At 56.4% G+C, this 16104-nt stretch overlaps 1 protein-coding gene across 1 annotated transcript in view; it reads right to left on the bottom strand.

Annotated features, from left to right (window-relative positions):
• Positions 1-1280: 1280 nt before the first annotated feature.
• The window catches only part of LOC143384173 (NACHT, LRR and PYD domains-containing protein 4-like), a 30392-nt gene continuing 15568 nt past the window's right edge, over positions 1281-16104 (bottom strand). The window contains exons 5-12 of the mRNA XM_076839222.2: positions 13724-15287; positions 12004-12165; positions 11446-11613; positions 8697-8864; positions 7843-8013; positions 4869-5039; positions 3679-3849; positions 1281-1365 (exon numbers count right to left, since the gene is read on the bottom strand). Of these exons, the coding sequence (XP_076695337.2) occupies positions 1281-1365; positions 3679-3849; positions 4869-5039; positions 7843-8013; positions 8697-8864; positions 11446-11613; positions 12004-12165; positions 13724-15287 (2660 nt within the window). The remainder of the gene's footprint in view (positions 1366-3678; positions 3850-4868; positions 5040-7842; positions 8014-8696; positions 8865-11445; positions 11614-12003; positions 12166-13723; positions 15288-16104) is intronic.

Raw genomic sequence — 16104 nt, 5'->3', positions numbered from 1 at the left:
CTTCCTGTGCCCAGCAGCCTTTCTGGCAGACGCTGCCCCTCCTGGAAGCAGCAGAAGGTGTCCTCCCGAGTAGGTGTGGACTCCCACAGCCCAGGGGTAGAATTACCTGACCTGTCCTTGTAGCCCTGCCCCTCTTGACCTTTTTTGGATGGAATTTTCTAAAGAATGAGGGTCCCCCCAATAAAAGTTCACTTTTGAAAGTGCTCGCTCTCTCGCTGGTCTCTTGTGACATTCCTCAGTGTCCCATTTGGGGAGCTTGAGGCCAAGAGCGGAGGAGCCCTCCTGAAGCCTGATGTAAAGGTAAGTTGTGTGTCTGTTTTATTTGGTGTCCTAGTAAATTCACTCGAGCGACCTTTAGTTTAGCCACTGTGCTGGTCGGTGGACTGTTCTCCACTTAAGTGGGACATTCTACTTTCCCAATCATCCTTTCATGATTTTCAGCCCCCTCCCCCCTTTATTGTGGTAAAATATGCACAACATCCCTTTTTGCTGTTGAGACAGGGTCTTGCCAACCTGCTGAGGCTGGCCTTGAACCCTCCAGCCTCTTGCCTCAGCTTCCCGAGTCCCTGGGAGGACAGGTGTGCACCATTTTGCAGTGCACATCTGTGCTCACAGGATACACTAACAGTGAAGGGGGCTTGCAGCATATGTCCACAGCGAGGTCTTGGTAAGGCATGAAAAGCTCAGTGCGGTCACTGATGGACGCAGCTGAGCACAGGACAGATGCTGGAGGCTGTGCACCCATCTCATGACAGGGCTGCCTGAGGCTCAGGGGCAGGGAGGGACAGGCTCGGTTTGCCTCCACTTGCAGTGTGAGGTGGAAGGACTGTGTGGAAATGTGTTTTCAGAAAGCCTTTGTCAGGAGAGAAGAAAAGAGCCCCCTAGACCCCAAGAACTGTCAGGAAGGCGGTCAGTGTGGCCAGCGCCTTCCCAAGTCACCTGAGAGGCGGCCATGTGTAACCCGCGCTCCTGCTTGTCATTCACCAGTGACAAATTCCATCTCAGGGATTCCCAAGTGTTCTGAGATAGGATAGTTTATTGGGTTTTGAAAATGTCCTTGGAGACAGACCCTCTCACTAGATCTTCTACCCTTTCAGCCTCTTCTCCAAGGCCACGGAACAAATTAAAGACCGTACCCTGCAGGACACAAGGGAAGGGGCTCAGGGAAGGGACACCTCTGTGCCAGGCCCCGCAGTCCCCCGCACTTGTCCCTGGGAGGGGGCGGGAATCAGGGTGGAGGGGATAGGCTTGCAGCCTGGTTCCCCATGGGTGCTCCCTCACTAATCCATGGAGATCTCGCAGGGAGGTGGGTCATTCTGACTGAAGTCGAAGCAGAAACCTTCCTCTGGCGAAGGCTTGCTCACTCTGCAGAACAGAAAACAGCCCTGTGTCAGTCACACTGAAAATCTCACCTTCTCCCTTATTTCCTCCAGGCAGATTGCAGAGATCCTGGGATGCTCCAAGGGACAGACGCCCCGTGATGAGCAGAGGTGGCGGGTGAGTGTTCAACACTGGACTCCACCCTCCCAAACCCCAGTTGTCGCTTGGCCAATTTCTGTGACGTCAACTCTCCAACTGACCACATCCAATCTCAAGCTGCCAGTTAGACACCACTGACCAGCGTTGATGTTGGAAGCCCCAGTACACGGACACACGCGCACACCCACACGTACACACAGGCACACAGAGACCTGGGGTTTGGGGGCGAGAAGCCAATGGATTTGGAGTTATGCTTTAAAGAGAGAAAATGGTAATAATTTCTGTGGCCTGGGTGTCCCACCACTTCTTGTTCCATTTTCACAGCCACCCCGAGGACACCAGGGGTGTCCCCACGACTGGTGAGCAAGACGCTGAACCTCGTCAGCTCTGAGCCAGTGACCAGACGCGGTGCAGGCAGGACCCGAGGCCCAGTGATTCTCTGGGCCCCGCCTGCACCCTACGACACACTGACTCGGATATGACAGGCTCGGGGCCCCTGTGTCCTGCTTCTTCTGTGGATACATGTGTCTCCTGTTTGAGATGCCTCCGTATGTCACTCCCTGGCGTGAACCCCGTCCCCATGTACTGTCCCCTCAATGTGCATCTTGGCAAGACGCTCCAGGGAGTGGGAAGAGAGCAGCGCTGGCCATTTAGTCCAACGTACTTGGGTCACTGGATGCACATCCTCAATCCCTGCCTCATGCCATTACTGCTACTTGGCAGAGAGAAGATGGTAATTGGAGAGGACAAGAGCCTTGCCCAGGCCTCCAGCTGGACACATGGGGCCAGAACTGAGACGCAGACCCCCAAGGCTCAGGACACACAGCCAAGTCGGTCCACCCATCGACATCGGCCCCCCGCACTCGACACTCTGAATGGCTCGCCAACGTCCAGAGGGAGAGCCACGGGCCCAGCACCCAAGGGTCCCCCACAGAGCGAGGACAGACTGCACACTACGCACCACGTCCCCACAGGAGGAGCACTGGGCACTGGGGTGGGGGCTACAGTTCTAAGTCCACGGGCTCCTTTCTAGAAGCCGGGGCCGATAGCTGCCTGGGATGGCTTTGGTCCTGAGGGTGGGGAAGAGTGATGTGTAAACGGTGTATCCCATTACACTGTTTCCTAATGTGTTCACTAGTGAATCGCATAGTGCAATGGGAACGACGTGTTCCTGACTGTCAATGGCACAGATCAATATACCTTACACCGTGGTCCAATCCAGGTCTGTATTAACATAACTTATAATTTGTTTCCAAATATGAAGTTCTGTTTGTAAATACAGATCCTTCTCAGGTCGCGGTGGGATGGCATTCTGACTAACCAGTGTGTTAGGGTTCAGATGTGAGGTGTCCCCAGGAGCTCACGGGTGACACAATGCAAGGATTAGAGGAGAAATGATTGGCTTGTGGGAGCCCCGACCCACTCAGTGAACTCACCCCCATGGGGTTAACAGAGTGGTGACTGGGGCCAAGGGCAAGGCTGGAGGAGGTGCCTTCGGGGTCCTGCCTTTGGGTAGATGTCTGTGTCTGGAGAGGGGCGTCTCTGCCTCCTGGTCCCCCTGACGTGCGGGGCGTCCCTCAGCCACTCTCCTCCAGGATGCCCTGCCTTCCCTCGAGCCCCGACGAAGGGAGCTGACCTTCTAGGGACTGAGACCTCTGCCACGTGAGCCCCAGATGGACTTTTCCTCCTCTGCGGTTGTTCTGTCAGGTGTTCTAATCACAGCAGCGAAAAGGCTACGCCACCACGGAGGCTGAAGACGTTGTCAGACACACACACACCTCACCGCCTGACCCACTGAACCCCACAGCTCCACCTTGCTCACCTACGGCCCGGCAAGCACCCAGCACCCAGCTTCCTGGGTAATAGCGGACAGGACGCCTCACATACTGCTGAACTCTGCACTGAGAGGGAGAACCGTGTGCACGGGTGCCTTTTTTACACCACTGTAAAGCCAAGAATTGTAGGTCACCCCCGTCCGCATGAATGTACGTTCTATCTACAAATGTAATGTGTGCGACTTGTGTTACGGTGCCAAGTCCCTTTATGGGCTCCCACCTCCCACCCGCTGCTGGGAACGGGTTTTACACTCACCCTTCTGTTCCTGCGACACCTGGGCAGGAGCTTCCCTTGCATGTGGCAGCAGTGAGCCTGTACCCAGCAGCTGCCCAGGGGAGCCCACACCGACGACAGGCAGCTCACCTGAGCTTCCGCAGGACTCGCCCGGGCAGTGACGTGGCCAAGCACAACAGTCGAATGGTGCTGTTGTCCAGGGGGTTGCCCCTGAGGTCCAGTTCATTCAGACTCTTACTGAAGGCGACGATGGAAGCCAGGATCTTACCGCCTTCTCTGGTCAATTGGCAGGAATTCAGGCTGCAAAAGAGAGGATGTGAGGAGCCCTGGGTGGTTCCAGCCAGACTGCCCAGGCTCACTCCGCAGGCCCTGGGCATCCCCCTTCCTCCGTGATACAGTCCTTTCCCCAGCCCTTGGATAGGGACCAGGGCTGAGAACCTCACTCTGAATAGTAACCTGGCACCCTGGAAGCAAGGTTCTGCAGTTCTGGGCCTCCCCTCAGATGCCTGCTAGGTTTCTCTTCCTTTTGCACTGGGTGTCCACCCCAAGGTCGCTCTACCACTGCCCAACATCCCCTTCTACTTGGAGAGAACTTCTCCAGAGTTGCTGAGGCTGGCCTTGAACTTGTGATCCTCCTGCCTCAGTCTCCCTAGCCACTGGGAGGACGGGGGGGACCCAACACACCACCTGGTACACTTCCTGATCTCGTGGAACCCCAAGGCGCTGCTCAGGGCTGCACTGTGTCCCCTCAGAGGGCCCGTGTTGAAACCCCAGCCCAGGTGTGACTGCACTTGGAGACAGTCTTTGTGGAGGCACTGAGGGTGGACCCCAGCGGGCTCTAACTGGTGTCCCTGCAGGAACAGGAAGTCCAGGCGCACACAGGCCCAGAGGGAAGACTGAGGACAGGGAGGAGGTGGCACCAGCCCTGGGCACCTTGAGCTGGGACTCCCGGCCTCCAGAGGCCTCCAGAACCCAGCCACCTGCGCTCAGGGCATCTCCGTCTCTTGGTCTGGGCACTTTGCTGGGGCAGCCTGATGAACACATGCAGTTGCTGTGTCAGAAGCCGGACTAACCATTAAATGAGACGTGGGCTGCCTGACTGTCGTCCCCAGCTGCAGGCCAGCCTGCCCGACCAGCCCAGGGCGAGACCAGCCATTCCCAGCCAGGATCAGCCAGCAGTGAGCGCTCAGGCAGCCTCGGGCAGTGGGGTGGATGGGTGTGCAGCAGCAGCCAGGTGCGGCTGCCCTCACAGTCTCCTCCTGCCCATCAGCCTGTCCTTCTGCCACCAGAGGATGCCCCCACGGCTTCCCAGCACCCACCTGAGTTCCTTTAAGCCACAGTGGGAGTGTAGCACACCTCCGCTCAGGAATGCCATGCCGATATCTCCTATGTTGTTACCCCCGACATCCAGGCTTCTCAGGTTTGGGTTGGTCTCAAGGACGAGAGCCAGGTCCTGACAGATCCTCAAAGTGATCCCACACCTCTGCAAACTGTATGGCAACAGCCAACACAGAGACCTGTTATCCCGGGCACCTCCCGAGGCCTGGAGGAGGCCCAAACGTCTCAGTATAGACTAGGCGCAGGGAGAGAAGAACCAGAACTAAGAAACATTACAACCATGTCCTGGAAGGAGAGTGTGATGGTCCCCGTCTTGGAAGAACCAAGAAGCAGACACTAGGTTTGGAGGTGACTGAAGCCTGGGGCCCTGGGGACAGCTATACTGCTCTCAGGGGGTGCACTGCAACATTCAAGAGGCATCAGGACAGAAGCCAGGTACCACAGCCGGTGCCCCGAGGACCTACACTTAGATTTCATGATGAACTTCTTCCTTCACCGGGGCGAGGAAGTTCCTAAATGTTCATGATTTTCCAAGAGTTATGCTAAAGGGATAGGTCTGAATACAGACATTCTGTCTTTTAGGCAGATATTTACTTTTAACCAGTTTGTATAGAGATTTGCACCCACTGACCTTTTTCTAAGCATCTCCTTTGGGAGGTGGGGAAGGGCCCAGGGCCCTGCAGCTGCCCAGCCTAAGCTCTGTCTGCGAGCCCCACCCTCCCCCTGACCTTTCTGATGCTGGGACAAATCGGGGTGAATTCCCTCAACAGAGTTTTGGAATTTGCCTGCTGCCGGGCTCCTTACTGCCTCTGCAGTTCACGGAGGGCACTACACAGCACTTGTCCTTTCCCACTCTCCTGCTGTCGCTGCTATCAAGATTATGGTGTCCTCCAGTGTCCGTGTGGGGCTCTCTTCTCTTTGCCGTCTGCAAAGACTCTGACAAAACTGCTCTTCCTTCAGGGTCTAGTGAGAGTCGCTGGAGCAGGCTTCTTTCTAAGCCACACTGGGCGGGTGATCTCGTTGTGTGCATGGTTTGGAAGCGTTCACGCTTCCCTGCAGCCCAGCACTGAACGGCGGCTCGTCTGTCCTGAGATGCGGCAGAGTGTAAGCCAGGTAATGAGTCTCAGGACAGAAATGTACAGAGCCTCACTAATTCTTGTGTGATCACATATTGGAGCCCAGCACTTGATACACGGGTAAGTAAGCTGTGTTCTTAACTGGTTTGGACCTGACACTGAACCCTCAAGTAGTTAACCACTCAGCCACTTCCCCAGCCCTTCTTATTTAGAGACGGGGTCTCACCCAGTTGCTTAAGGCCTCGCTCACTTGTTGATCAACTCCTGATCCTCGAGCCTCAGCCTCCTGAGCCGCTTGGATGACGAGAGTGTGCCACCACGTGATCCAGCTAGTAAACTGATTCAACTTCCCCGCTCAATTTCACCATTGTGTACTGCAACTCCAACATTTCACACAGCATGCAGGGCCGGCACCACACTCTGCGGGAGAAGGTGGATACAAGCGGCCCTCTGCAGAGAGCAGCAACGAACTTGCACTCTTCTGGCCCTTTCGGCTGTCGGCGCCATCTGTTTCTTTACTTCTCTCCTGTTCCCTGCATCTCTGTGGTTTGGCAATTGAGACAATGTTGAGCTGGGCACACTGGCTCACGCCTGTAACCCTAGTGGTTTGGGAGACCAAGGCAGGAAGATCCCAAGTTTGAGGCCAGCCTCAGCTATTTGGCCAGACGCGCGTCAATTTAGAAAGTCCCTGTTCTTGGTCAAGAACAAGTTTTAGAAGAGGACTGGAGTGTAGTTCCGTGGCTGAGCACCCCTGGGTTCAGTCCCCGGTACCTCTTGCACAAGTGTGCCTCATCTTTGGCCACTCTTTCTTGCATTAGTTCTAACCCACTGTGCAAAGCATCTGTGAGGTGAACCAGACCCTCATCTCTAGGTGTTCTATTATCTGCTGCTTCCACGGGGTCCCTGTTCCTCAGAGTTGAAAGGTGATCTTTTGTTGAAGCAGAACATGCAACGGTTTGACCCACGAGTCTGAGGTTGGGGGACCTCTCTCTTGTCTTCTTGCCACTGTTCCTTATCTCCTTGGAGCTTAGGTTCTTTTCAGTGGGTTGAATTTATTGACCTTGGAAGATCCATTTGGAGTATGTCAAGGTCACGGCTCATGTCCTCCATCATCGGCCCCCACAGAGGATTATTCCATGGATTTTTACGGGGGTCTGGCTGACACTAGTTTGGGATTCTTGTTTTCTAATCCAGTCTGAAGGATTTGGGGAGAACCTCTCGTGACCTACACTTAGACTACAGCTTAGGTCTATTGCTCTTCCATTTTTACATATTGTGCTGAGGTTTTGGTGGCTTCTGTCAGAGACTGACCGGCAGCGTAACCCACCCCTGCAGGAAGGAGATGGCTGCTTCTCCTGCTCTTTACGATGGCATCTGACGTCCCTGCAGCCAGGACCACGAGGTTCATGCTCAGATTTCCTAGGGGATCAGGTGAACCCCCCCAACTCCGTGGAGCCTGGAATTCTCAGGCAGGCACCTGATCAGGACGCGCTGACCTCCCGCTTCCCGGGATTCTGTCAGGAGGCTCCTGGCTGCATCAGCCTGAATCCCCACACGGATGCTGGGTCCCATCGCCACGTTTCCCCTGGAGGGAGGGCTCTGTTTTCCCTCCTGATGACACAGGTTCACCTTGGGCACACATGCCAGTCATCTAGGCCAATGCGCTGCCACCACAGGGCCCTTCCCTGGGTCACCATCCCTACGCCCCTGAAGCACCTGCCCCAACCTGTGCATCTGAGGCTCACAGGAACATGTCTACCCGAACCTCAGCCCGAGAGCCTTCAGCTCCCTGGGAAAGGCACAGACACTGTCCTTCCTGAGCAGGGGGCCTCCCCAGCCAGGGGCAGGGCCTGGCCACCAGGCCACCCTCCACGCCTACCATAGCGTCTGCAGTCTGCAGGTGGGCTGTCGCAGGGCCTCACACAGCTGTGCCACTCCCTCGTCCATCAGGGGGTTTCTGCTGAGGTCCAGATGGCTCAGGTTTGCGTTGCTCAGGAGAACCTCAGAGAGGTGTGGGCAGAAGTGCTCACAGATCTGGCAGCCGGCCATCCTGGGGGGAAGCAGGGGACAGCAGGTCACGTGAGGGCCGAGGTCCCAAGGATGGCTCAACTGCACGCTCAAGGTGGTCTTTCTGTGGCCCTGTGTACGAACTCAGTGGGACCCCATCTCCCCTTTGAGTGCTCCTTACCCACGTGAGACAGGCAGGAGGAACCAAACCGACACAGAGCCTCATGAGAAAACCAGGGGTGAGGGGCACAGCTCAGATGCCTAGAATCTGTCAGTTCTAGTTCTGACTCTGCATCTCACCCCGTCCTGGGACAAGCCTTCTGCCCCCTGAGGCTGTTGCCCAGAGCCCGGGTGACGTGCAGGGTGACGTGCATGGGTCATCTCAGGTACCAGATCCTCAGCTTGTCCGGTTCTCGAGAATCCTAGCAGGTTCTAATGGCTTCTTACAAGGAACGCTCTGCCACGTTGGGAGAGCCAGGGGGCACAGGAAAGAACAGAGCAGAGGTGGCAGTGGGGTTTCAACAGGGGCCGCTTCTGCTCCCGTTCACAGAGGGGCAGCCCGCAGCCGGGAGGCCCGGTGACTGCTGGAGAGCAGCAGACCCGGGGCTGGACCTCGAGCCGTGGATCCTCAGCTGGTGCCCTGAAGCCCTGCTGCGGTCTCAGCTGGTGGACAGAGCGCAGCAACCCGGGATCCTGCGTGCCCCTTGCCCACCCCAGTCCACTTACACCAGCGTCTGCACGGTGCAGTATGGGTGTCGCAAGGCCGCGCACAGTGTGGACACACCATCAGCCAGCTTGTTATCACTGAGGTCCAGCAGCGTCAGCTTCCTGTTTTTTGCCAGCATCGAGGCCAAGGCCTTGCAATCCGAAGCGGAGAGGCCCGAGTCCTGAAGCCTGCAGGGAATGGACACCACATGCTCTGGGCTTCCCTGTCTGGACTGGCCCCTGGTGCTGGTCCTGCCAGGGCCTGTCCTTCACGGAGCCTCCTGGGGAATCCTGTCATCACCCCCCAACCCCCGTCCGCACAGCTGGGCCCAGACTCAGTCACTCTGTGCTTACCCCCAAGTCACTTCCCCGACCCCAGGGCAGCCCCACACACGATCGTGTCCTGCGAGGCCCCTCCTGCCCTCCAGCCTGGGCCTCCCACCAACCAGGCAGTCTTCCTGGAGGTCTCAGGATGCTGTCCCCAGCACGTCCCCTTTCCAACTATTGCCCCACTAGGGTGGGTTGGCGTTGCTCAGGGAGAGTGTGACAGTCCTCCCCAGCAGAGGTGACGCCTCCTAGACAGCATCCCAGGGGAGAGTTGACCCTGAGGGGGGGTCTCTGCCTGTAGTGTGACTCCCATCTCCGTGGCTGTCCCTGCGCGTTGGCACACACATGCGCTAAGCCCCCGGATGACAGAATGGACATATTCACAACCTACACAGGTGCGCGTCCATGCAGGTAAGACCGCCAAGCCTCTGAACACAGCCCTGTATTTCCCCAGGGAGATTCTGCCGCAGCTCCTGGGTCTAAAGATGCCTGTGGCTTGAAGATATTTTCAAGAAGTGAAAACAATAGGATTTGGCCCACATCATACCCTACCTCCAAATTAATTCAAAATGGATCACAGATTGAAACCTCAGAGTCTAAATGATAGGGCTGGGGTTGCAGCTCAGGGTTGGAGCCTTTGCCTATCATGTGTGAGGTTCTGAGTTTGAATCTCAGCGCCACCGAAAAGTAAAAGCCCATCAACAACGAGAACACATTAGACCAAACTTCCTAACAATGAACAAGTTCAGAAAATGATCTGAGACCTTGGGTTAGGCGATGGTCTCTGGCAGGCTGCACAGAACACACGGGGAGCACAGAAACAAGAGGAGGCCCCGAGACCCTTCAGAGCAGGGCTGTGTGCCAACCAGATGGCGTGCACATCGCGAAGACTGCACCCACCACGCAAAACGTGTAGGCTCAGGTGAGGGTGGACGTCCCTCCAAGGAGACACACAGACGCCCTGACAAAGCAGGACAGCACAGGAGGGCGTCACGCCCCCAGCGCTGGCCATGGCAACAGCAGGACAACCAAAGGCGAGAGCAACCTCACACTGTCCAGGGAGACCAGAAACTAGGCAGCAGGTCCCGGCAGGGGACTCGGACTCAGCCAGGAAAGGACTGAGGCACTGACAACCCTCAGCCTGTTACCACTGAGGTCCAACTGGAGGGCAGCGTGGCAACCTTGCGCTCAGGGACTCAAGCTGTTCCTGAAGGATCCCAGGCCGTGAGTCGACGGAAGCACGACGTGCAGAACATGAAGATCCATGAACCCTGAAGCGCATCTGTGGGTCCCGGGGATGGACACCCAGAGGACAGGCATGGACTCGTGGGTAGGGTCTCCTCCTAGGTCCCGCAGACCTTCCAGAATCAGAAGGTTGTCATGGCTGCACACCCCTGAGCCTCTGCTAAGACCACTAGATTCACTCTTCAAAGCACGGGGTTTGGGGGTGCGTACTGTTCCTCGATCAAGCTCGATCGGCAAAGGGATCTGGGTCTTCATGCTCGCGAGAGGAGTGCCCAGAAAAACAGCAGAGAAAGAGCTGTCGGAAGTGTGTGAACATCACTGGGCACAGTGATGGGCCCCGCCCGCCGCCCCAGAATCCCAGCAGCTAGGGAGATTGAGGCCGGAGGACCTTGAATTCAGAGCCAGCCTCAGCAGCTTGTTGAGGCCCTAACACCTGGGGGCGTGGCTCTGAGGTTAAGTGCCCCAGGGCTCATTCCCCAAACAACAACCAAAAAAGGACCTAAGTCTTGGGTACCAGAGAGCAAAGAGGATGAGTCCTTATTTGATTAAAAATGCTTGAAGCAGAACAGAGAGCACAGTTTCCAGGAGAGGGGTGAGGTGCTGGCCAAGAAACCCTCCCAAGGCAGTCCAGGTGATATGACCGGCCTCCAGGCCCTCCTGGTCACTATCCAGCTCCTCCTGCCTCCGCCCATCACCAGAGGTGAGCACCACCAGGCCTCTAACACCACAGTCTTCCCATCTTGAAACCTCAGAATGAAACCCTGTGGTCCACTCCTGAGTTAGACTCTTTCCACCAACAATATTGGAGATTTGTCTGAAATGTTACCTGGGGTTGTGGACCAATCGCATGGGATCGGAGAATGCAACCACAGGTTTCTTGTCCATTGAGGGAAATTTCCACTTCTCAGGCCTTAGGAGGTCCTGCCCTAAATGTTCCAGTGTCCCTCTCTCCCCAAACTGAGCCACCAACACCTGAAGCACTTCTCCTGGGTTATGTTGTGCCCAGACTGTGCCACAGCTGAACTGGGGTTTTGCAAAGCGCCCGTATGGATTTAGAAACTAACTTCCCTATCCTGGTCTCGATTTCTGGAGAGCAGACCTCTGTACCCAAGGGACAGGAAACAGGACAGAGATGCCCACGTGGAAGCAGCCCAGTCCTCTCTGGAATCCACCCCCGAGGCTGGCGGGCAGCACTCACAGCAGCTCCTGAAGGTTGCACACCGGGTTGCTCAAGGCACCGCAGAGGAGCCAGAAGTCACCGTGGGGGAGCCGGGTGGAGGTCATGCTCAGCTGTTGCAGGTTTGGGTTACTGGTGAACACCTCAAAGAAAATCTCGGTCTCACAGAAAAAGAAAACTTTATTTGTCCTGCAAAAGGAAAGGTGACTCTGGATGATTCTGATCCAACCATCTCCAGCAGCGCAGCGTGAACGCCTGCTGTGGTCACCCCTGCGCCATAAATGACCCATGGGCCATTTCCACGACCCAATGGCCTGGGTGGGTTTACCCCCAAAGGCCACGTTTGGAGACGGTGTGGTTGGCAGAAGTAGAGGAAGCCATGGAGTCTTCCTTCTTGTAGGGGAAGCAGAGCCCAGGGTGCCTCTGGGACCCACAGTGCATGCACAGGCCGACCACCAAGGAAGAGCTTCCCGGGCAGCAGGGGTGCTGGGCTGAGACACCTCCCTGGGGTCCAGCCTCGACCTCAGGCTGGCAGGGAGACTCAGCAGTCTCCACGCCCCAGGCCCATCTTCAACTCACTCGAGCCTCTGCACGGGGCACGTGGACTGTCGCAGCTGACAACACAGGACCAGCAGCGTCCACCTGCCGAAGATGCTCTCTACCACCCGGAGTTTCTGGAGGTGCTCATTGGCGGTGAGCACAGAGCAGATCTGGCGCCACCAGAGGAGAGTACGGCTCGACCTGTAACAGGAGAGACGAGAGGTTCTCCACAGAGGTCACCTCAAGGCAGTCACAGCCTCTGAGCACAGTGTCACCTGCTTGGACCCCAAGAGGGGGAGAACGAGGTCAGCTCTCCTCCTGGGGCCACTTCTCAGCCAGGACCCTTGGTCACGCTGCAGCCTTTCAGGCCCATACTGCCCAAGGGCCGGGGCTCCTGGCACCACTGGGCAGGGCCAGGGACGCCTCTGAGCATCCTCCAGCTCAGGACAGCCCACAGCAAGGCCATAGCCCACCCAGGCCACCTAGGTCCTGGGGTTGGAGACCCTCCCTTGTTACCAGTGGAGGCTGCTTCCAGGAAAGAGGAGGCAGGAGGCCAGAGCCAGCCTCCAGCCAGATCTCCTGGCCTCCAACTTGGCCCTGGCCCCATCCTGACCCTGCCGTCTTGGTGGGCTGACGTGACCTGTGTGTCCCGTTTCCTCCCTGCAGCACCACAGTAGGAGGGTCCACCTGGTGGCTGACCGAGTCAACCAGGAGTCTCAGAACACAACAGCACTGGTCTGCAGCTGGGAGGACAGGGGTCTGGAGCCTGGTCCCAGGGAGCGACCCAGGGTGACGCCTGCCCAGGGCCTGGAAGGGAAGGGAAGGGAACGCACCCCAGGGAGCCTGGCCTCCCCCTCAGGACAGTCCTTACTGCTGCTTTGGTGAGGAGACCCGTGCAGCTAGGAAAGGGCAGGCTCGGGGACGGGGCCACGGGCTCCCCACGAGAGCTGCTGTGCACTGCATGAGCAACGTGCCCCATCCACGAGCGCAATGGGAGACGAGGGAGGAGGGACCCAGGGCTGGGCTCAGCGGTGGAGCGCGGCCCTGCACCTGGGGGCTCAGGGCTGGATGCTCAGCACCAAGTCAAAATGAGATTAAGAAAGCTACTGTGAACATCTACAAGTAAAAATAATTTCATTAAATATTTTCAGTTGTAGTTGGACATGAAAATAAATATCTTTTAATTTATGTACTTAGGGGAAAAATATAAGGGGGAGAAATGAATTACAGTAGAGGGGTTAGAGAGAGAAGAGGGGAGGGGAGGGGAGGGGGGAGGGGGGATAGTAGAGGATAGGAAAGGCAGCAGAATACAACAGACACCAGAATGGCAATATGTAAATCAATGGATGTGCAACTGATGTGATTCTGCAATCTGTATATGGGGTAAAAATGGGAATTCATATCCCACTTGAATCAAAGTGTGAAATATGATATATCAAGAACTATGTAATGTTTTGAACAACCAACAATAAAAATTAATTTAAAAAAAATTAAAAAATAAAAATATCTTTATTTAAAAAAAAAAATTATGTACTTAGGAGGTGCTAGGTGACCACTCTACTGCTGAGCCGCAACTCCAGCCCCAAGTAAAAATATTTTTTATTAAAAAAAATACAGTAAAATATAAGATGAGTCAAGACTACTGGACAGAAAAGGCAGGCAGTGACCCCAATCCACGTGAAACGCCCCGTCACCAACACCCTGTGAGCACACACAGATTCTGAAAAAGGGTGGAAAGAAAGTGACGGCAGGGACTCACATGGGGTCTGGTCCCCTCTCTTCCGGAAAGATTTCTGGGACTGAGACAGTGAGCTCCCTCAGGCTGCAGCAGTATTTTAGGCAGTAGGCAGCAACCGCCAGGTCTGGCCTCTCCCGAAGGGGGAAGTGGGCCTCGCGGAGGCTGCTCATCAGGTGGCTGGCATAGGCGTCACTCTGCACCTCGAACAGGGCATAGAACAGCAGCAGGAACTCCACCTGCTCCTCAGGATCCTCGATCTCCACCAGGATCCTCAGACATCCCAGGAGCTGGGGCGCCAACTCCCGCGACCTCTGCATCCCGAGAAGGGCATCCAGCCTCTGTTGCTCACTTTCATGTACGAGGCCAAACAGGAAGCAGCCCATGAACACCCAGCTTGCTCTGTCTTTCCTGAAGAACGTCAGCAGCATTGCCTCTATGGGCATCACGGCCCGGCTGGGGTGGTCGCGGGGGCTGTCCAGCAGGTAGTACATGGCCGCACAGAACTCCTGCATGCACATGTGGATGAAGGAGTAGGAGCTCCCCGACTCGCTGTACTTGCGGAAGAGCCTGAGGTCCAGCAAGGTGGGGGTGTCAGTGTCCGCTATCCCGTTCCTCCTGAGCTCCTCTTTGCCAAACACCCACGTGTCGGTCCACATGCCCTCCGCAGCCAGGGAACACAGCGCCTTCAGCAGGCCTTGGCCCTGCGGGCTGGGCCGAGTAGCGCCCTTGGGTGTGAACGCTTGAAACATGAAAGACAGGAACACAGAGCTGGACCTGCAGCAGGTGGCTGCCAGGTCCCTCCCGCGCTCCATCTCCTGTTTCAGAGAGGTGCACACCATCCAGCAGAGGAGGGGGATGTGGCACATGGTGAAGAGATGCTCATTGTTTTGCACCCAGCTGAAGGCTGCCATGGCTCGGCCCCTGTCTTCAAAGGAGCAGCAGAAATACTGCTTCACGTGGCTGTCCTGGAAGCGTCTGAGCTCTTGCATGTTTGGGTGGTCCAGTTTGCTCTCCAGAGCTTCTGGGCGCATGGGCATGGCAGCCAGGAGCAGAGCCGACTCTGGGAGAATCTTCCTCCTCAGCAGGCTACTCAGGACCGCCTCCACTGAACGCTCCTCCCTCCAGTCAAGGCACAGCTCCGACTCGGGCTCTGTCAGGGTGCACTGCAGCTCCTCTAAGCTGTCGACGATGAACAGGATCCTCTCTGGTTGGGCCACGATGTCCGCCAAGGGGACAGAGTCATCGGGCCTTTCTCTGGAGATGAGCTTGGCCAGGCTGGTCACCCTCAGCTGCTTCAGTTCTCGGCAGCATAAGTAGAAAATGAAAGAGAATTTGTCCCGATAGAGGGTACCGTCTGACCAGGCCAGCATCAGCTTCATCAGGAACCTCGTTTTGCCCACTCGTTGTAATGCGCGGAGGACGACCGTGTGAGGCCTCCTGGGTACCCTTGGAGTGAAATACTCTTCCAGACTTTCACGCTCTTCACGGGTCAGTGTCTGGTCAAAGCAGCCAGGGATCTCAGTGAAGGCGTCCCTGGACCACATGCTGATCAACTTCTTCTGTATGTGAGTTTGATAGGCATTTGCTGGTCAGCAAGGGCAAGAGAAAAACACAGCACGTCAGAGTGGAACCCCGCACAACCTGAAGGCTTCAACCCGAATCTCTCCTATGGGAAACAATGTCCTCAGGGCCTGCAGGTGTGGACACTACCTAAACCACCAACCAGACAGCCCCGAGGGTCAAAGGCCTGCCAGGCCAGCTCCAGACACACACACATGCACACACACGCACACACACACTCACACACCTGTTCATCTCTGCCAGGAGAGCACAGAACTGCAAAGCTCTGCTGGCTTCCAACTGAAGAGTGGAATGCAAACCAGGGAGGGGCCTCCCCATGCGGAAGCAGGGCTCTGTGTGGGGACAGGACCCTGCCTCTGGGCTGTGGTGGTGCCCAACAAGGGTTAGCACGGGAGGAACCTTGGCCTGGCCACTGTGTCTAAGAGACTGGCACAGCCTGCGTCCCCCTGGAGGGAGCCTGGTGCACTAGACGTGACAGGGCCCTAGGATTCACCCAACTCCATCCTGGTGAGCCTTCTCGTCCTTGGCAGGGCAGAAGGTAGAAGTATCCAATCAAAAGCCAAACAACAAAAGGGCTCAGCCTCTAGAATCCCTTCAGGCTGAGCTGAGGCCGGGTCCTGCTCTGCAGTTGCCACAGGCTCTGGTGACACGGGAAGGCTGGGGTGCTGAGTGACATCAGAGGGGACCCTGCCACTAGGTGGTAGACGGGTGAGGCTGAAAGGGCACAGAGGGCCGCAGGAACGCGGGAAGTGCACAAATGAAGGCCAAGGAATTTAGCAGGGATGGCTGGGCCAGCTCTCAGGTTAGGAAGAGAGAGATCC

This window comes from Callospermophilus lateralis, chromosome 18, assembly GCF_048772815.1.
Source record: "Callospermophilus lateralis isolate mCalLat2 chromosome 18, mCalLat2.hap1, whole genome shotgun sequence".
Classification (NCBI taxonomy): Eukaryota; Metazoa; Chordata; class Mammalia; order Rodentia; family Sciuridae; genus Callospermophilus; species Callospermophilus lateralis.
The sequence above is the reverse complement of the archived record's forward strand: the minus strand, read 5'-3'. Positions and strand labels throughout refer to the sequence as shown.